Source organism: Catharus ustulatus, chromosome 15 (assembly GCF_009819885.2).
Source record: "Catharus ustulatus isolate bCatUst1 chromosome 15, bCatUst1.pri.v2, whole genome shotgun sequence".
Lineage (NCBI taxonomy): Eukaryota > Metazoa > Chordata > Aves > Passeriformes > Turdidae > Catharus > Catharus ustulatus.
Genome location: NC_046235.1, coordinates 11,759,144 through 11,780,573, shown reverse-complemented (window position 1 = coordinate 11,780,573; position 21,430 = coordinate 11,759,144). Strand labels below are relative to the sequence as shown.

The 21,430-nt window shown below is 38.2% G+C and overlaps 1 protein-coding gene across 3 annotated transcripts in view; it reads right to left on the bottom strand.

Annotated features, from left to right (window-relative positions):
* Window positions 1-4,433: 4,433 nt before the first annotated feature.
* Window positions 4,434-21,430, bottom strand: part of CNOT6 (CCR4-NOT transcription complex subunit 6) — a 32,065-nt gene continuing 15,068 nt past the window's right edge. For 2 of the 3 annotated variants that reach the window (XM_033072976.1, XM_033072975.1), the window contains 10 exons: window positions 19,327-19,513; window positions 15,832-15,917; window positions 14,779-14,883; window positions 14,619-14,687; window positions 13,090-13,247; window positions 12,432-12,586; window positions 11,863-12,017; window positions 10,667-10,897; window positions 9,181-9,383; window positions 4,434-8,533 (listed from right to left, as the gene is read on the bottom strand). In XM_033072976.1, coding sequence (XP_032928867.1) covers window positions 8,321-8,533; window positions 9,181-9,383; window positions 10,667-10,897; window positions 11,863-12,017; window positions 12,432-12,586; window positions 13,090-13,247; window positions 14,619-14,687; window positions 14,779-14,883; window positions 15,832-15,917; window positions 19,327-19,513 — 1,562 coding nt within the window. In that variant the 3' untranslated portion in view covers window positions 4,434-8,320. The remainder of the gene's footprint in view (window positions 8,534-9,180; window positions 9,384-10,666; window positions 10,898-11,862; window positions 12,018-12,431; window positions 12,587-13,089; window positions 13,248-14,618; window positions 14,688-14,778; window positions 14,884-15,831; window positions 15,918-19,326; window positions 19,514-21,430) is intronic. The other variant, XM_033072977.1, reaches the window with a different exon arrangement.

Below are 21,430 nucleotides of genomic sequence, written 5' to 3'. Positions count from 1 at the left end.
AATATGGCTGTCCCACTTTGTCAGACTCTGACACCTGTAAGGGCTGTGAGGTCCCAGCTATCAAACCAGACACTGTAATTAGCCTTTATTAGACTTTCTTTCCCTTCTCATCAACAGTATGAAGCACCACATTTAACAGTAGTTTGTCACACATTTGTTGTTTTTGTTTTTTAAAGAAGTGTTTTTTGTTTGGACCACAATAAACCCGTTAAGACTCATAGATTTTACTGCTCCTGGTACAAGCACTCACATGCTGACCCACATGAGCTCCCAAGGTCTCTCAGCTCTGTACTTCAACAACACAGATTTATGTATCTTTATGGATCACAACCTTTGCAGATGTATTTAAGAAGTCGCTGCTTGTATAGAACCTTGTACAGCGTGTTCCAGGCCATCAGTACAGTCCTTTTTAAATCACTATGAAAACAAAGCACTGCACCATAGGCATTCCTTTTCCTGGGGACAGGAGGGAACCAACCCACCTGACAGACTGAAGGCACATTGTTCATCCTGCTGTGGAGAGGAGCTCCAGGCAGGACAAGGCCATGCTCTGTACCCTCCTCAGAGCATCTGATCTGCCTGAATGCAGAGCAGCTTTACCCTTGCTCAAGTGCCTCAGCTCATGGGATGAGATTCTCACCTGCAGGACAAGAGGGAGGGGAACCAACCCCAGAATCCCAGCTGGGGGCTGCAGGTATGACCTGCTCCGCCATCCAGACACCCAGGACCTTCAGCTAGTTGCTGGCTTTTGGAATTATTTCTGCTTTCTGTAGAATGGGAATCATTCCTGCTTAGGGGGAGCAGATTCATAGGATTAGCCAAACACATAAGAAAAAATTAATAGAAACAGGTTTCTCAGAGCAAGCAGAGTCACAGAGGTAAAAGAGGAACATGTGTTGCAGTGCCAGGTGGTTCTTTCTCTTTATTCATTTCCTACAGGACATGAGTAATACACGGACAAATGTGAGGGAAAGGCTGGCTGACTCCTGAGGATGATGTAACAAGTTGAAACTGCAGTTTTCACATCATCACATTGAAAGCTTAATTAAATTGTACAGCCACACCAGACACTTGGCACTGGACTCAGCAAAAATGCAAACTCAGTTCAGTGGAATGTGAATCTTTGTTGGGTGCCACAGGTCAGACACTGCCCTCGTGCCTGCAGGGCTCCAGGGGGTTAGGACAGAACTCAGGGAAGACAGGCACATGTGGTAACTTCATTTTTCTGTACTCCTGATTATGTTTTCCCAGTGAAAGCCAGTGGAGTCAATGGAAAATTTCCTGTTGGCTGTTTTGGGCCAAGACCCAAATTTCTACCTTTTGTTCACCCCCGCCCTCCTCCCTCACTGGTCCGTGGATAAATAATTCCACCTGAGGAAGAAAATGTTACACAGGGTAATCCCAATCCTTCCTGTAGTCTATTACCTAAATTTACACCAGAAATACTCCTAATTTACTACTTGCAAGCATTAGCAGGCACATCCCCCACTTACACAGGGGTACAGCCTCAGAGAGCAGCTAAGGCTCTAAAAACCTTCAGCTGCCCCACACACCAACTTAAAACACTGCAAAGGATGTGAAAATACATATATTTGTTAAGTCAGAAACTGAAAATCAAAGAGCAGTTGAAGGGAAAGCATGTTTGATTCGATCTTGTCTCACTGGGCAATGCAGGTAGAGCTTTATTGGGTGTAGTTGTTATTATTCACTGGAAAACTGGCCAGCCCTTAATCCAGCACTGCAAGCCCACTATGTCCCCATCTTTTAAATCCCTCCAGGGGTGGCCACTCCACCACTTCTCTGGGAAGCCTGTTCCAATGCTTAATAACCATTTCCATGAAGAAATTTTCTAGGGAAATCTAATATCCAATCTAAACTTTTTCCTGACAGACCATTTCCTCTTGTGCTGTTGCTGGTTACCTGGGAGAAGAGACCAACCCCCACCTGGCTACAGCCTCCTTCCAGAGAGCTGTAGAGTGGGATGAGGTTTCCCCTGAAGCTCAGTTTTCAGAGGTATTAACCAAGGTAAACATTCACTATCTCCATTGGTTTCCCTTGCACAGTAACCTGTAATTCATCTTCTGAGCCTGCAGCAGCTGTTCCATGGCTGGCAGCACATGCACCCCATGATGCATGTGAGTGCACAAGTGTGGCAAGGACTTGGTTCCCATCACTGCTCTGGCCATGAAGCACTCTCACAAACCATTGGAGCCTGGCATGTTCACAGAGACCAGAAAACTGCACAGAAAACTTAAACTAAAAAAAACAACAAACCAAACACATAAAAACCCCTCATAGCCTCATCAAATGACTGATGTGCTACTTTTAGTGCTCACTAAAACCCAGCAGGGTATATATGTTTTTATTTTCTGTAGTGTGACTTTTTAATGATAAACACCTAGCATTTTTTTAATAAATCAGTACTGTCCACTGATACACTAGGAAGATCTGGCCAAAATGTACTGTCTTACCTTTTAAAAACTGGTAATCTGTGAGAACACTAGGCTTATTTGGAATAAGAAAACATTCAAGTGTACCAAAGATGCCTATAAATAGCTTAACTAGATTTACTGCTTTCCATACAGAGTGAGGGAACATTTAGAGCAAACCATTAGTGCCACTGCCTTTGGGTTAGGAAGGGAGGATGAAAAGCAAGAGAAGTGTTACCTTTAGTGAAATGTGGCTTCTCCCAAGAGTCACTTCATGTACCTGGTGTAGTCTTGTCCTTGCCACTTACCTTTTTTATTTTGGCCTCAATTCCACAGGTTTTAAGGCTCCTCTGCTTAACCAGTGCCAGTAAATAAGGCAAGTCACACTGTCAACTGCTTTGATTTGGGAGATTCTCACTCTAGAAGGCCCAAATTCAACGTTTTTTTCTCTCAGTTCTTCAGTGAGACAGGGGGTATGAAGGACCAATAACCAGAGTCTGTCCAGAGAGATTGTGTCGTCAAATCTATTAAAATAGCTCCAGTTATTTTATTGCAAGTTAAGCAAAAACAAGATTTCTTTGACCTGGCTGAGGATGACAGGACACAGGCTCAGCTCAATCCTTTGCCTCTGAGGGAGAGATGCTGTTTTCTCTCTACATTCTCTGACAAGGACACAGGCCTGTTAATTTTAGCAGTTTCCCTCCAAACAGCTCTTCCCTTACTTACATGTCAGGCTCACAGATACTATCTAGGAGCTTGTAAACTCCAATCTGGAACCATGTAACAACTGTACTCACCTGAAAATATAACATTAAGTAGATTAATGCAACAAAGGAAGGCACTACTGAATGATTTTGTCACTGAGGACCAAGTAGGACCTTTTCATTCCCATCCTGATAGCTGGATTTATAAAACTGGTATCAATTGACATGGATGTTACCAAACAACTGCTGCCATTAGGAAAGGTTAATCCCAGGGCCTGAATTCCTACAAATATTCTTCAGAATAATTCTACAAGCCACTCTTTGTGCAAGGCACTGAAATAGGTTCAGGCTGTGTGCAGCTGAAATCTGTGTTTCCCGCACCATCTAGTGGCAATCCTGCAAATGTGATGGGAATTAACATCTCACCCAAGAGACAAAACCAAAAAGAAATCACAGCTAGGCCTGCAACAGACCCATCACACTGCTGGGAACTTACAGGTGCTTCAAGAGAGCACACTTTAAACCTACAAACAAGAACATTCTGGGGCCTGTGGTATTTGTGGGAACACTAGATAATTTCATAGCAAAGCAGATAATTTCATAGCAAAGCAGAATGTGGGCTCTGAGGAGGGCAGTGGTGCCAGGGTGCTTCAGTGCTCCACACACACTTGTGCTCAGGTGTCTGATGTTTCCTGCTGCCAGTGGTGGGAACATCACACCAAACATGGTGAGGTTGAACCGTGACACTGAGACAGAGGCAGCTGCAGAGAAAGAACGGGGTATGAAAATACACCAATGCCAGCAGTTTGCTGAATCTCTTTCCTGAAAAAGAAGTTGAAAAAGTCTTCACTTTGTTTCCCTCCCATAGTAAACTGAGTATTCAAATCCCTTCCTGCTGTCAGACCCCAAGTCTACTTTGTGCTTCAGGAGCAGTAAGGGGAAGGAAGGAGCAGGGTCTACAGGAGCGAGACAAAACCTCCACAGCACGACTGACCTGGAAGGTCAGAGGATGGCCAGCTATGAAAACAAGGGGTTGAGCTCAGAGTAGGTTTGGACAGGGTTCCCCACAAGCTCTGGAAGCATTTCTGATCATGTCTTCACTTTGCAATCCAAACCCAACTGACTGGAGCAGATTTCTGGTGTGCAGCTCTCAAAAGCAGCAGGAACCACAGCAAGGTCTTTCTGGGATTATTAAGTTCCTTATGCTTCCATTATACCCTTCACACACTTCACTCACTTTGGCTGTGACTCTTGAGGAAGAGCTTTATGAATCAAGTTAAAATATGAATTAGACTTCAAGAAGGTTTGAAACAGATACTGGATTTATTGGTCAGCTATGAGTAGGAAAATACATTGGTAAAGAAAAAGAAGACCCTGTATATAAATATAATACTAACTAGTTAAAATTTGACCAAGAAGAAAGTTCCACTGAAGAGAACAGTAAAAGCCCTTGTTTACCATCAGACCATATTCAGTTTCCCATTTATCTTATTGAAGAGCTGCCTATAGACAAATGCAACATTCTTTGAGCTTAGTGCAGATAATGTGCTGGTTTTTGTTACATGAATGGTAAACAAGAGTTAGTCCAGTGCATTACACATTATACAGAAGTACTGTGAATAAAGACTAAGATATTCTATTTTTAGACACTACTTAAACATACCAAGACACTTACGTGTTACAAATTTATGCAACCAAAAGAAAAGAATAGCAGTTAACATACTAAAAAATACTGTGTCCGGCTGGATGAGAAAGGCTTTGCTACTGAAGCGGTTAACTGAGCTTTTCAAAGTTTTACAGTGTAATTAGTTTTCTTTTTCACCCTCCCCCACAATGGTGTTGCAATTATTTTGTCTTTCATACAGGTTTTGCGTGGTTGAAAAAGCAAAGTGTAAGCTATTTTCTAAGCCTGCTATAAAAAAAAAAACAAAACCAAACAATCTTGAGAGATTTGCTGAAGTTACATCAAAAATGCATACAACTTTCTTCAAATCAGTTCAGTCAAATGCTAGCCAAATTTACCTTTAATTTAAAGCTGCTAAAAGGACAAAATAATTACAGCACACACCAATTTATATGCTCTTTCCCCCCCTACTTGTGTTATGTTAAAAGCAGTAACTTGTGGTATTAGTCTTGTACTCTAAACAATTGTTTTAGTTAAGGGCGTAGTTCAATTTACACTTTGACACCCAGAACTCTTGGTAAATGTAAATAAAACTAGACAAGATATGGCAGAGTGTACTTTAAGTGGAAAAAAGCCTGGTCTTACCTAAATAAATGCTTTCAACCCCAAGGATGTTCTGTGACTTTTGCTGTATGTGCTTTTACAACAAGAACACTGAAGGTACATTATGGCAACACCCAAAACCACCTCGAATAAAAATATTGCAAATAACCATTTCATGTTAAAAACTATGAAGCAAACATTTTGATTTTGTGAAGACACGGTTTATTGCCTTATTCTATGTTATAGCTGGAAATTGAGACTTTTGAGTTAGATTTGTTTGACACAAGAATGTCTTTTCTTTGAAAGATTGTTTGACAAAGTTTATCTCAGCTCTGTTTTGGTGCCATCTGGTCTCTCCCTAATTTCAAAACATTTCTCCTTCCTTCCTTCAGCCCCAAGTCACAGCTGCAGTCCAGTTAAAACCCAGTGAAGTCAAAGGAGTGTCTTCAATGGATTCAAAGGGTTTTCAATCAGGACCTGATGGACTACTATAAAAGCTGGAGGAAATGGTTATTCAAATGGACCCTTAGACCATAAGGTGACTAAGCAGGAACAGTTGTGTCTCCAAAAGCACAAGGGGCCATATTTTCACATGCTGTCATAAATTCAAATATCTTTTAAGACTAAGCAATAGAGGAGAACACATACTGGATAAAGCTCAAACCTTTAGAATCTAACAAGTGCACTCAAGCTCCAGCATCTATTAAAGTAAATTATCCCCCTCTAAAAAAATACAAAATGAGTAAGTGCTTCCCTTCCCCTTCTGTAAAGCTTTCTGGACCCCTTACACAATCCAGATATCAGAAAAGAAAAATAGTTTGCTTAGTCTGACAAGCTAAATTGGCTCATCATTACTGGAAATTGTCATGATGTACATTACCAAGACATCATTAAGGAAACATGAGTAAAACACCTTTTATTCACACTTTACAAAAAAACCCCAAAAAACAAACAGAAAAAAAATAACACTACGCATTAAATCTACTACAGCAATACTACCAGCATTTCAATGTACTGATTATAAACTGGACATGTTTGGTGTTTTTACAACTAAAACCAAAACAAGATAACCCCAAGAGATCAGGTCCCAGACAAGGATTCAAGATCAAAATTTCTCGTATTGAAATTTTAAAATCTACATTTTACAAATCCGAACTGCTTGCAATTTTCACTTTGAGCTTAAAACAGAACGGTTTGAGCACACTTGTGTGCTGACTACTTTGCAATAAAATTTTGAATCATTATTACCAATTCACTCTCTTATATATATAAAAAAAATCCATAATATTTAGAAAGTTTTCTTTTAATGCTCAGTGTCCTTTTGCTTCCCTGCCCGCAGCTGAAACAAAAGCTGTTTAAGACCAAGCTCTATCTCCATTATTAATTTTTTTTTTTTTTTTACATTTATTATTCAAGTTGTATTAGTTTAAGGAGATGATGAATTCTCCCTTTTAGGATACAAATAGACAAGTTAAATTTGTAAGCTGTTACATACTTGGCTTCATGACACAAATGGCACTGAGGGTACACCATAACTTCGGTCTTGCTTGACACTTTAAAATAAGACTTGGTCACTTTAAAATATGATCTGAAGAATTGTCTTTGGGACCTGTATTGAAGATGCATTTATTTTACACTGCTTCGTTAATAGAAAATGTAGGGCTAGGTTTTTATCTTCAAGGAATTATACTTTCAGAAACTGAGGAACACACAAACAAAAGAGAATCCACATGATAGTAACTCTTAGTGGGAAAACGGCACTGTGCAATGACACTGAAGAAGCAGTGCATGGGCATTAGAAGCTAGAAACTGTGTACCCATAACCTGAACATGTTCCAAAGTGTGATATTCAATGCTTCACAAAGGAAAAAAAGATGCCACAGCTTATACAAAAGTATCTTCATAAAATTTTCACAAGTGTTAACATTATTTAAAAAAATAAAAGAGGATGCACAGGATCTCTCTGCATGCACAGGCAGTGCTAGTTGAGAACAAATTTAAGCAGGCACAGTGGAGATAGGACAAATATTTAAAACAGAAATGAAGAAGCTGTACACAAGTATCCCTAGATTTTACTTCAAAAGTTAGAGATGAGAACAATGTCTGAGTGTGTACACATCAGCAATAACTTTCAATCCATACAGGTCTACTTATATTCACTGCTCAGCTTATCTGCTCTGCGAGAACTCTATGCCTCTTTTTTTTTATCAGAAATAGAATGTATTTTGTTATCTCTGTAAGATATTAAGATTTTATAGGTTCGGATTTTGAAAGCAACGTTCTCAATGGAACATAAAAAGTAGTATAAAAGGGCTAACAAAACCCTAACAGTGCAAATCATTAGCAGAGAAAACCTGTGACAACCTCTTTTACACGCTGGCCTTTATAACACATGAAAACAGATAAAAATTTAGCCTTAGTTTACAATACAATCATTTTCCAAATCTGATTTTTCTTTTTTTTTTTAAGTACAAAATCTCATAAATCAGGTTTTCTGTTGTTCATATACAATCAATAAAGGCTAAATTCAAATTCTATATTTTACAAACAAGTCTGAAAAAGGAGGGAGTGAAGTACGGAGAATGTTCTGTGGATGTTCCTACTGGCCTCAAAAAAGTAGTGCTACAGATAACTGTGCAAAGAGAATACACTGCATAACAATTCCCTATTTCAAGGCATGAAAATGTCACGTTGGAGAAAAGAAACAGGAAGGTTAATTATAATGTATTAAAGAAAGGTGCAAAAGCACCAATCACTGTGGAACAGTATACAAAGTATATTGGGCTCAGAATTGTGTCTGTTGATAGCACCTGGCTTTTACTATGTCTTTAGCAAATAATTAAGATTTAAGATTAAGATTATTAAGAAAAAAAATCCCTGTTGGCCATACCTCACTCCTCTATATTCAGATTTTACAATTGTACAAGTTAGATTGAGGTTGCCCTCTAAAATGTATTTGACTACCTCCTGCCAGGGAGATGGATTCCATTTACAGGAGGCAGGAAAGGCAGCAAAAGCTCCAGTTGTGCAAAAAGTGAGAAGTGGTCAGAAGGGATGAGTGGATGTGGACAACCACTTATATTGTTCTCTATTAACCAATGATGATCCAAAGGTCCAAGAATGCCAAGTATGTTTAGCTGAGGTTTAGAGTAGAAGATGTAATCAATAATACCCTAAAACAAGGGGAAGAAAAAAGAGTATTGTTAGTATTTATTCTTGTCTCAAGTTATTATTCCAAACAAGAGGTGAGCTCAGTGTTACAAGTAATGAAATACCCCATTCCTTCTCTATAGCATATCACAATTTAGGAGATTTCTTCTTCCTCTCTCCAGTGGGATGCTCAATATAGATCAGGAAAACAAAAGAAAAGGCCACCCTTTATCACTTCTGCTATACTTTTGTGAGTTTCAATTTCCAATCTCCAACAGAGCATCAAATCACATTTTGCTGACTTTGAAGAGAAAAAAAATAATCTGTATTTTCCCTGGGCAACAGAGAACTAAGACTTTTCCAGAAGTAACATGGATTATTTCACTATTATTGCACTTGACAGCTTAAGTGCCCCTGTCATTTAGCCTGGAGTATCAAAACACAAATTCTTACTGTTTACAGGTAAAGTTAAGAGCACCCCAACACTTGTAAAGCTTTTGCAAGTTATTAAAAAGAATAAGATGGTTTCTAGGAGACTGAAGTGTTGGGCATTCTAGTTTGTTATGTTTTCAGTATAAACTTGGTGAACAGATTAACTTACATAACTGCTTCATAAAGCAAATCACACTAGTTAATGGAAAACTTTTCCAAAATATAAGCAAGTCCTTACCTTGAAGTCAAATGTGTAATTTGTATAAGGCATTAGACCATTCTCATAGGCACTCTTCAACTTGAAACCATGTGTAATTCTTCCATTTGTTGTCCCATTTTTTCCATTACAGCTGAAGTTAGTAAGACTTTCATTGTATCTCAGTTCCTTAAAATCTTTGTGGTTCGTTTCCACTCCACCAGTGCTCAAGTACTCAACAACACCTGAGGAGACACATTACAAACAAGAAGGTATTAACAAACATTCAGCAAATAAGTGTGTGTAGGTACTTGAAGCCAGACATGCAACTTTAGGCTTTATATAACCAAAACCTTAACAATACACAGTACAATCAACAGTAGTTCTTTTAAAACACTGCAGGGCAATGTGTATCAAGAGCAAATGTCACCTGGAACAAAGAGACATAGTTTGATTAGAAAAAATGAGAAGGTTAATAAGGCATAGATTGGGAAGGGGAAGATGAAAAAAAATCAGAAGTAAAATTCTATCAGTGCTAGCTATTGCCTGCCTCTTCTTGCTTTTATGCTCAGGTCCTGCCATTCAATGTTCTTCAGCTAAAGGGCTACAAAAAAGCCAACTTCTGGAACACTACTTCAGAAGAAGTTAACTTTAAAGAGGTTGCAAAGCCAAATTGATTAGATTTGTGTCACAGAAACTATGATTGTACCTCAATTTCAGAATAGTTGTATTAAAGTTCTGAAGGTAAAAGAAGTGGTTAAGTTATTCGAAAAACACAACCAGACATGTGAACTGGTCATTGCAATCAACACTAGTGATACTGGCCTTCCTGGGATCAAAAAAATCCTATTTTCATTACTGCTGAGCAGTAACTGCTCCTTAAAACCCTAACAGATGTTAAGAATTGCCAAGTTGAAGCCAGAAGGAAGGGGACCAGGAATGGAGATGATTATATTGAACAACCCACAGTAAGAAGGAAGGATGCTCTTGAGTACAGCACTTCAGCTGGGTGGGTACCTGAGCAAGCAAGGTGGCAGTCACTGAATGTGTTCTTTTCTTGCATTTAGAAAACTGCTACCAAGTCAAGAAACAAAGTCCCATGTTAGTAAAGAGTTCTGGAAAGTTCCCTTCTGAAGGGGATGCACTGAATTTTAGAAATTCTAAAACATGACGGAACATGATTGTATAGTGGCAAATTTAAAGGAAAAAAATTATCTTTTCACATTTAAAATTAAGAAAATCAAATTATCAGCAAAATACTCATGCTTCCAGTTATTCTTGGAAGACATTTTAAAATACAGGAACAAAGAGGGAACAAAATCACAGTGGAAATGCTTCTGAAAGACCAGACACAGTTCTACTACAGCACAGGCAATAAGGTCACTCATGAATGAGAGTTCTCTCTCCTCCTGCTCTTCCCTTAGCACTTCTAGAGCTTATATTATCAAACAATGCATTCTTGAAATTGAAAAACTTTAAATTGTTACACACTTAAAACAGTCTAAAGAATAAGAAATAGAACTCTTACCAGAGTCTGGTAGAGAATTGAGATCTGCACACAGTACAAGTGGAATGGTTCCAAGTTCTCCCGAAACACCAGGTTTGAGACTACGAGAAGCTTTATCAATAATGTTCTTTACCTCGGACAGGAACATCATAGTCTGAACCAGCTTCACATCAGAATAATCTGGGTCCCAATGCATATGTGCATTAGCTACAAGAACTAGCTGCTTTTCCATCCCAAGATGTGGCTTTCCAGCTAAAATTTAAAATCAGTTATTTATTTAAAATCAGTCAGCGACAGAAAACGCTATTACAGAAATTTAAACAAAATGAAGGGGACAAAAAAATAAAGTACCAGTATGACTTCAAGAGGGTTAATACCAAGTGAATGGAGAGAGTCAGATAACTCCTCTTACATTTAACAAGTGTTTTAGTTGACTTAAAGCATTAGGAATGATATTTCACATTCAAGACCACTAACAGACTATCTTGTTACATGCAATGTTTTTGTATTCACTGAAAATTAACATAAGTAATGGATAATCCTAATTACAGGCAAATAATGTTTTTCTGAAACATAGCTTTCCTCAGGCTATGATAGCAAACAGGCTCTCTTCATATCTTATTAGGCAGCAAGCTCTGAATTCTAAGTTATCCACATTCTAAGTTACCTCTCTTGCTAGAAGTGTTTCTTAAAAGGCTTGTTTGCTACAATCTGAATTTATAAAATATCACTTGGACAAATATAACACAGGTTGAGTAGGTTCCCACTGTGATACTTACATAGCCAATTTACATTTCCTAAATTAAGAATGACAGGGCAGAACAAACAGGTCGTATAAGCATCACAGTAAAGAAAATAAGTTAAAGTGATGGAGATACACAATCCAGAAACACACAACTAACACCAGCTGATTCTTTGATACTTGTACATAATTTTAATAAAAAAAAAACCAAAACCAAACAACAAAATCATTCAAACTCAAGTTTTTATATCTTTTTTTCCTTAAAAAGACAAGTGGGGGAAAAAAAAAATCCTCATCATTTAAGCAATACAACTTTTCCCCAAAATCCTCTTTGGAAATAAATTTGTTTGAACATACAATCTGCAAAGCCAAATTCACCTGCAGAATCTAGTTTCTCTTGTTTATTATAACAAGAGTAATTTTTTTCCATTTACAAAATATCATCTATTTAAAAAATAAGTGAAATGGGACTTACATGACATTTCTATCAATTCCTTTCGCAGTTCTAACAGAACAGCAACTCCAATGTTATCTTTTGTCATAACTCTGTTCAGCATAGCCTCTGAACCTTCTGAGTTTGCCATTGCTAGTTGATTGAACTCAACAGTATGCTTTTGAACCAAAGTAAATCTGAAAGAAAAACATTGTAGGTGATTTTTTTCAGCAGCTAGATACAGTTGGAAATGTTATCAGTAATTCTCCTTATAATTAAAGCTTCATTTTCTATTATTACCACCAAATAGTTGGGACACCCACACTCAACAAGTGAAGGATAATTTAGCAAACTCCCAACCAGCACTGCTCAAACAGAATGAAATCTCATTCAACTCCAGATTTCAAGGTTAAATTTTTTATTGCTAGTTCCATACAGAATGATCTCTCATATAAACCAGTCTTTCCAAGGGTAGGAATGTTCTGTATGAAACCCTGCCTGGCTACAAAAGGGCAGTTTGAAGCCCAGCTGTTTGAACTATAGACCAACCTGAGAAATTAAGTAAAAGACAGCAAGAGACCAAAGAAGGCTTAGCAAACCACATCACTTACTTTTCTGTTTTGAAAAATATTGCACAACCATCAACATGTTTTCTTTCCTGTTCTGACATTGTCCTAGCTCTAGATTTTGGACTGAAGAATCCATTATAGCCACGTTCTTTCAATTCTACCAGGAAAAAACTGTAGTACTGCTCCGTTTCAACCTCCTGTAAAGTTAAGGCAGCACAGCATGAACATACTATTAGCAAAATATAGAAGACATTATTTAGACTCTTCAGAAGTGTAAATCACTTTCAAATGAGATTTAAGGGGAAAAAAAATTCTAAGAATTAAGAACATCAGAGAATGCAAATTCAAGAGCAATATCCCTATTTTAAGAAAATATAAATGAATTTCTGTAATCCCTGGAGTTATGATTATCTCAAGCCTCTTACTTGAAAATGTGTCAATTACAGCCCCACATACACACAGGCACAAAGACACCCCCATGAACATTGCTTTGATCAGGGGCTGCTGGTTCCCACTCTAACTGCGGGGGCAGAGAGCTTTCTTTTGATGTAAGCAACAAATAATGTTCTAAACATCACTTTTTTTTCTTTTGTTTGCAGAAGGTTTTGAAAACAGACCATTTACTATAAATACACTTAATGTGAAGAAACCAGCACATGGGAATAGAAAAGGAAAAGAAATAATGGTGTGGGTGTTTTACCTGCAGACTTATGATGTCAGCATTGCAGCTCAGTATTTCCTGCATAATGGCTTTTTTTCTGTATTCCCAGTTCAAGGCCCAGGATGGACAATAGCCATACAGCTGCCGGGTGGCATATTTGTCACAGAGGACGTTGTAACACATGACAGAGAACAAGGCTGCAGAACAATAATTTTACTTACACACTGATAGATTAAAAAAAAAAAATACAATTATGGTCTTGACTTTTGTCTTCTGGGAATTTATCAATTCACACTTCATTTGTTTCAACCAAAACACAGCATGTGTATCTGTGCTAAAAAAATTGTTAGTTCTTCCAGGAAGACAAATTACATGTTTGGACTTACAGCAGCTGTCTTCTAGCATTTAATTAGGAAACAAACACCCCCCTTTTATATGGTTAACACTGTGAAGAGCAGAAAAATGATAAGTGTCGCTGTACTGTGAAAAAACCCAAAATAAAGTAAGTGTATTTGAACACTTGAATTTGCCAGCTACACAAAGGTCTGCAGGTATATGATGAGATTCTTTAAAATCAACCTTAATTATTGCTACCACAAACTGTAACTGATCCACAGGCAGGATCGTTTCACACAAAGAAAACGTGTAGACAAATTAACCCCTCAAATATTTCCACTTCAAAAAGCCATTCAGGCATAGGACAAGAAATATCTACTCTGTATTAATTTGAAACAGGAGTAATAATGAGAAAAGCTGGGGCAACTTGACAGGTAATTCAGCAGCATGGATTTGGGGGGCTGTTTTGTTGGGTTTTTAGGTTTGTTTGTTTTTAAAAAGCACTGAAAGAATTTGTCATACAACAATGAGATACTTGGACACGCCTCTCAAATGTAGAAAAAAAGAAACAAGACCATTGTTTGAAGATACAGAGAGTTGAAGAAAAGAATCTTGGGCTGACTGGCATCAAAGTCTAGCATTTTGAAAACAAACAGGTGACAGCAAAACAGAAGCTGCATTAACATCATGATCTTTGAAGCAATCTCCTTAATAATGGGAGAAGGCACTGCAATCATTGGGAAATACACTAAGATTTTTGGTGTGCAGGTAAATAGAAAAGACTATTTTAAACAATTTTTATGCATGAAAAAAAAAAAGCAAATAATTAAACATGTCCTGAATCCTCAGCAGCAAGAAAAATGCTGCATCAAGGATGATACCCTGGTTACATAAAACAATTCTACATTTTTTGGAAATCATGCTCAAATGTTTCCATTTTTTCATTCTTCAGCCAATGTTAAATTAAGCCTATTGTAATTCTGCCATTTAACTAATTATGGACAACAGTTTCAAATCCTGTGAGGGGGACACTAATTAAAAATAAATTACTTTAGAGTAAAAGATGGGTAAATCTGGAACAGGTGTTCCAATTGGGATAGACTTCAGCTGGCTGGTCAGCACTGCGGAGATGATTGGTTAATTTGAGCATTAACTTCTTTTCCAGTAAAGATCAACAGCTTTTATTAAAAGGAAAACAGAAGAAATGAGAAATCCTTGAAGCGTTACATTACCTGTTGGTCTTGTACGGTCTGGTTCTTGCAACATAATCCAGGATCTTGGAGGTGGCTGTTCTGTCGAAACTATGGGAACATTTTAAAATAGAGATACAACAAGTGATAATCACATTTATTTTACACAGCAGAAATAAATGTTTTAAGAATGATCACTTACTTCTTTTTGCAGTACCTGCCAAATTATCAAGCAAATAGTTCAGTAGCCGTCGTGTCCCATCTGGTTCCTGATACAGGTTCAGAATATCCTGTGTAAGTGGGTTTCCTACAAACCAATTCACAGGAATATTGAATAAAATATACAGAACTACTGCAGACTTGTATATCAGTGTTGAAAGCTGACATCTTGGAGACAAGATCTACTATGAACTTCTCTGGGGTTTCAGATCTCAGGTCTCCAATCCCACAAAACATGTGTGGACAGCCCTGTTGAAGTTTAGCAACACTCCCTGCTTATTCTGCTGTGGGACTGAGCATCCAGAGGTGATCCTTGGACTAAGAGCAGGGAAGAACTTGTGTGATACAACAGGCAGAGCTGATGAGCACAAACACAGGAGGCACCTCTGCTCAGTGTGAAACATCCACCAGCAGCTGATCTGACAGTCAGATCTCAGCAGAGACTCTGCCATCTGCCAAACGTAAGCAGATTGCCGAAGTTGTCATGGACAACACACACTGCAAGTGCCCAGTTTTAAGGGGGAGATAAACAGACATTTGAGACTTAACAATGCTTAGAGGTATTCTATCTCTCAGTGCTTCTGATTTTGTGATTCAAAATTCCTCAAGGTCAGCAATTTTATAGCTAGAATCCATAAAGTTCAGAGGGGAAAAATGGGAAAAGACTTAAATTGCTGCTTGCATAAGAACCCTGCAGCTGTACAAAGGATGTTCCCTTTCTGGCTGGAGATGTACCACAGTTAACCACAGACTATTTCTTAGTTAAAGCAGCACTGCATTCCACCCCCATGCAAGCAACAGAAAGCTTCTGCGCACTCTGCAAAAAGAAAAGCAAACCTCTTTCTATGGGCACTGCTCTCCCAAACCTGTTATTTTTCTAAATAATCCCTAAGCAACAGTTTTATAAATGTGGAGTGAGCAGCTACATCTGGGATTGCTAATCAGTAGCATTTTATGAACCAGCAGACTACAGCCATTACAGCTCAGCAGCAGTATCACTATACAAGCACAGAGACCAAGAAAAAAACAGCAATACCTTTCAGACCCAAAGTCTGTAACTGGAACAGTTTTCCCAGCTCAAAAGGTAAAACTCGTAACAGGTTGTTATTTAAATGTAGTTCCCTGTAGACAGAGCAAGAATCATATGGGTCTGAAAACAGAGCAACATTTATCTGCAGCAGTACAAGAATCGAACTAAAAGAGAACTGATATAGTAGCAAACCACAATATTGAAAAATTTAGAGACTAAACAGCAATGGTTAGGGAAATCCTGCTGTACACACCCAGACAAAACACATTATGTTGAAGTACAGAGGAAAGGAGCTGTTTGGAGTGTTTATCTTAAACAGTCAGACATTTTGTGAACATTAGCAATAATTAAACACTTTAGTATCTACAAGGGATGATGCAGTAACAGCTCAGACAAAACAGACCATGAAACAGGTCAGCTGTGATTAAGAAATAAAGGGAAATTATATCCCTGAAACCAAATTTAAAAAATCCAGGATCATGGCAATATGATTACAGCTGTGGCAATACTATGCAGTAGTCATTTACAGCAGTAATTTTCTATTGGTCTGGGTGGTTTTCTTTTCATAATTTCAGTGGTAAGACAAAATACGTGCTCCGTAATTCGCAAAACCAATATACAGACAGGAACAGAATTCATGTCCTGAATTCTGATATCCCAACAAACCAGGACAGAAAATAGACTTTTCACTTCCCCAAATGAATTCCCACTAAGCAGTGAAGACTTTCATAGAATCAATCAGTATAAAGTTACCAAATTGTTTAGAACTTCGTGCCTAGAGACTTGATAAGTATTTCTGGGAAAAAAAAAAAAAAAAAAAAGGAAACCTGGAGGGCAAGAGTTAATTTAACTGTTGTTGATTTCTTGAGAACAGCATTTGAGGGTTTCAATGTCTTCCTTGTCATAAGCAAATCCTGACTCCAGGAATTTAGGTGTGGCATCAGCAATGCCCAGCACAGTGGGACTGTCACTGCCCTGGTGCTGCTGCCTCACTATTGCTGATCCAGGCCAGGTGCCATCAGCTTTCTCAGCCATCTGGGCACACTTGGCTCATGTTCAGCTGCTGTTCACCACTCCCACCAAGTCCTTTTCCACCAGGCAGCTCAGGCAGCTTCCCAGATTGTTTCCCCAAATTTGAGCACTGCTGGGTTGTGACCCAAGTGCAGAGCCCAGCACATCACCAGACTGAACCTCACACCACTGGCCCCAGCCCATAGATGCAGCCAGTCCAGATCCCTCTGCAGAGCCTTCCTGCCCTCCAGCAGATCAACCCTTCCACCCAGCTCTGTGTCATCTGCAAATGTACTGGGGGTGCACTCAAGTTTTTTCAAGCATATCATGAGAATCTGTTTTACAGCTGAGCTTTCCAAGATAACATGTTACACTGTTTATTTTTTTCTCCTGTTTCTGCAAAGATCAGAAATCCTACTGCTCTGACATGTCTTTTTTTCAACTACTTGCAGTAAAAAGGAGATGAAAGGAGACCTGGGTGAGCTCTACAGTACAGACTGAACCCAGAGCTCCAGATGTGGGAGCTGGAAAGAGCTGTTATCAGTTCTCAGTGCTGAGAGCACAAATGATTTCTGTGGCTCAGGATATCAGCAATGCCCAGGGTTGAATTACTGTTAGTTTGAACAACTTCCCAGAATCCAGGGGAAGTGTCTGCAGCAAGAGCCAGCCTGGAACACAAAACCCTGGCCCAGCTGGGACCTGCAATGTGCTCCCACATAGGGTGTGCTTATGGGTTTTTCTTCACTTTCATTACAATGAAAAAAAAAAAAAAAATGGAGCAGCTGCAATTACTGAAGAGCACAGTGGGTTCATGCACAGCTTTTCACATTTAGAGATCTGGGCTCAAGTGCTGTGTTTTGGCCATTAAATAGAAAGCTTATGTGATCCTAGACCTTAGCCACACATTTCACATTTACAAGATCTACCCTTCTCTGCTCAGAAGAAACTTAGGATTTGCAAGGGCTGAAGATTCACAGAATCAGCCAGAATAAATCAGGAGAAGTGTTGGGAAGAAGGCATAATGACTTGACATTACTGATGACTCTGCACTGCTGAGCTATCTCCATGTCACAAGTGTTACATTTACAAAAATGTTTTAAAAAGACTGAAAGGAGGCTAATGATGTACAAAGATGAATTTGAGACTATTCCAGTAAATTTAGGGTTGCTAACTCACAATATCCAAGGAGTTGGACAAAGAAGGGAAGAAACCTCTTACTAATAACTGCTTTTAATTGAAATAGTAATGCAAAGAAGTAGAGCTTAGAACACACTCCTCTCCAGCTGAAAGCAACTATACAACGTGCTACAAAACAGAGCTGCCAATTATGCTTCAAAAAGCAAGGTCCCTTTGCTCAGCCTCCAAGGTTGAGACTTGAACTGCTCTGGAATTTGAGCTTTTAGAACCAATTTAATCAGCTAGTTTAATCCTCTCCAATAGAGCAGACTTTTCTAAAGGGAAGGAAAATGCAATGACAGGTATTTCTATGTGCAAACTTGTTTTGCTTCCAGCTTCATGAAAGCTGTGCTGGCAGTCCACTCCTCTATCATTGTCTTTACTCCTAATAACATTCTCGCTACTTTCAGACTGTACTTTCTGGATTTGAGAAAGCTGTTCAGAAATATCTTCTAAATTAACAGCAACAAAGGCAATTACTGGCAACTGTCTAATAAACCTAAGATAAGGTTCTTCCTTTGGGTCAAGGGCAAAAGGTTGTTGCCTGCAAATATTTACTCTTATATAAATAATTTATATATTTATGTAACAGTTTTTTTTTACAAAGTAAAATGCCGCAGTCTTAAGTACAATCTAACTTGGCATCATTATTCACATTTCACTTCCAAAAGGAGTTTTCATTCCATGCTAACTTTGTACATCTTGGCATAACAAAACTGAAGAAAAAAAACCCCTTGAAAACTGTGATTAGAACATTTTTTTTCTCCTCCCCAGTTTGCACAGGAATGCAGTTACATCACAGCAAAGGTGGGGAGGAGATGATACTAGACATGTTGCAATTGTTATACAATAAACAGAACAAGAACTATTGTTAAGTATAATTGCTAAATATGAATAAAGAGGAAAACATTGTAGTTAACATAATCATAAATATTTAATCTGACCTTTATCCTACCTTACTGTGAGATAAAAGCAATTTTTTTTGGTGCTTCACTTATTCTTTGAGACAAAACATCACATAAAAGATCTGTGAAAGAATCTGGAAAGAGATGCCTGAGAGAAAACCTGACTTGGAAAAATATAAAATGGGTGATTGCCATCAAACCAAGCACTTCTGAGGCTCATTCTGTGCTGTCATACATCAGAACAGGAGATCACAGAAAAGCCAGTACTGCTATAGCTGCACAGCCCACAGCAAGTACTCAGGGAGGTAGATAAGAAGGGAGAAAAGGGGAATTTACTTATGCTGAAATTTGAACTGCTGCTACAAAGATAATAAAAGAACAATTCCAACTCCTGTTAGGATTTACATACCTGAGTGACACCATGTTTCCGAGCTCTGCTGGTAAACTGCGAATTTTATTAGAGGACAAGTCCAGATATACCAGATTGTGAAGCTTGGCAATGTCTGAAGGAATACGGGATAAGGAATTGTCACTGAGATGCAAAGCTGTCAAATGGGTCAGTGTCCACAATGATGAACTTAAGCTTCTCACTTTCCCTGTGGAAGAAAGGTACAAGAGAAAACAGAACATTTAAAATACATATATTTGGTAATAATAGCACATTTTTCAAGTATGTATGGGGCAGGGGAATTTGAGGGTGAGTTTTGCTCGTGGGTTTTATTGTTATTATTTTATTCATTGTAAATTCCATTAACCACTGATTCTATAGACAAAAAAATTGTCATTGTGTGAGAAAATGCAAGATATCGCCAAGGATGCTTGAGGATGTTTTTCCCAATCCATACTTAAGGCTTAAACATCTGTCTTTATCTAGTTCCACACAAGACAAAACATATTAACTAGCTGACCATGAATTTATCAATAACAGAGGTGTAAGAAACAGATTTTTTTCAATTATAGTTTACGTCTGAGATAAAAGACGGTGCTTCGGTTCATCCCTTATTTCTGCACATCTTTCAAACCAAAAATCTTTACTCTATGGCATTAATCCAGCCAAGAACAGATAGAAACACTATATTTAGGGTGACTAAGATGCTTAGTTGAGAACATGGATTTCCATCTGGCATTCAACTAAAAGCTGTATCAACTATTGCCAGATATTTTTTAAAAGGTATGATTTTTTGTATAAACTGAAGGGTGGAAACATGGATTTGTGTGACAGAATCAAGATTTTTACACTACTGCATGCAAGTAATGTGAGATATCATCAAAATGTCTCAAAATATTTCTTCTCTCAAAGATTTTTTTCCTCCAGGGGTAAATCTTTTTTCATTTACATAAATCATCTCACTGTACCAAAAGCATCAGGAGTACCATCACCAGTTTCTCCAAGGCAAAAAGTTAGCTGGAATAACTTTAAAATCCCCACTGTGACTCATCAAGGTTAACAACAGTCTGGTTAATATTATACCAACACACACACTTTGTAATTCCTTTCCTTAAATTATTTTCTCCAAAATAAAAATTCATATGTAGTGCCCAGGAAAAGTTACACTGAGACATGTGCATCTGGGACTCAGTCCCTGGCAGCAAAATGTTTAATACTGGTATAATTTCCAGTGAGCCATAACAAAACAAGGAGCATAAAAAAGCCTGTAGTGAAAAAAAACCCTGATTTAAATGTTAAACATTTGTGGCTTTCTGTATTATGTGACCAAGTATTTTGCAAGGAAAGGACATAATTGAAACAAAAACACTGCACATTTTATTTTGCAAGGCAAATGCATACAGTTCTTAAGGGATTGATGCTTCTCTAATGCTCGTTAAGAAATCTTTTGAAAGGTTTTAAGCACAAATCAATAGTTCTTTGCATTTTAAAACTGAATTAGCACCTCTTCCCCACCCCCAATGCAAACAGGTGACTGTGATCATAGAAAGCCTTGTAGCTGAAAGGATTTCCAATCAACATCCCTGATCCAGGCTCTCCACTCCAGCACCTCCCTTGGCGGGAATCAGTCTATAGTGAGATTACCAGGCATGAAAGGAAAGAGCCATCACTTAATGCACTTCCTATGCAGAGCAGCAGATGTCCAAGAGGATTCCAAGCCTAATGCTGATATGTAATGCTGATTCCTGAAGCAGCATTTAACTGTGTTTCTGCATCTGTAACCTTCAGTAAAGAATGCTATTCACATGGTGATGCACGTGGTACTGGAAGCAAGGCACAGATAGACTCAGTGAACTGGATGGAAAGATTCTTCACAATTTGAAGAACTGTTTGTTTAGTCTTTCTTCCATAAATTTTTCAACTGAACAGTCATTTATAAATCCACATGGCAATTTTCACAGTTGCTTAAAGAACCTCCATGTTTACACAAAATTACAGCCTAAGTTTAAAGTGTCACAAAACAGTTTTTTAATTCTTAAAATATTTGCTTGAACTTCCTTGTAAACACACTTTTTGTAGCAAGCTCAGGATTCACTCTACAAATCAAGAGACTGGTTGACCAGTT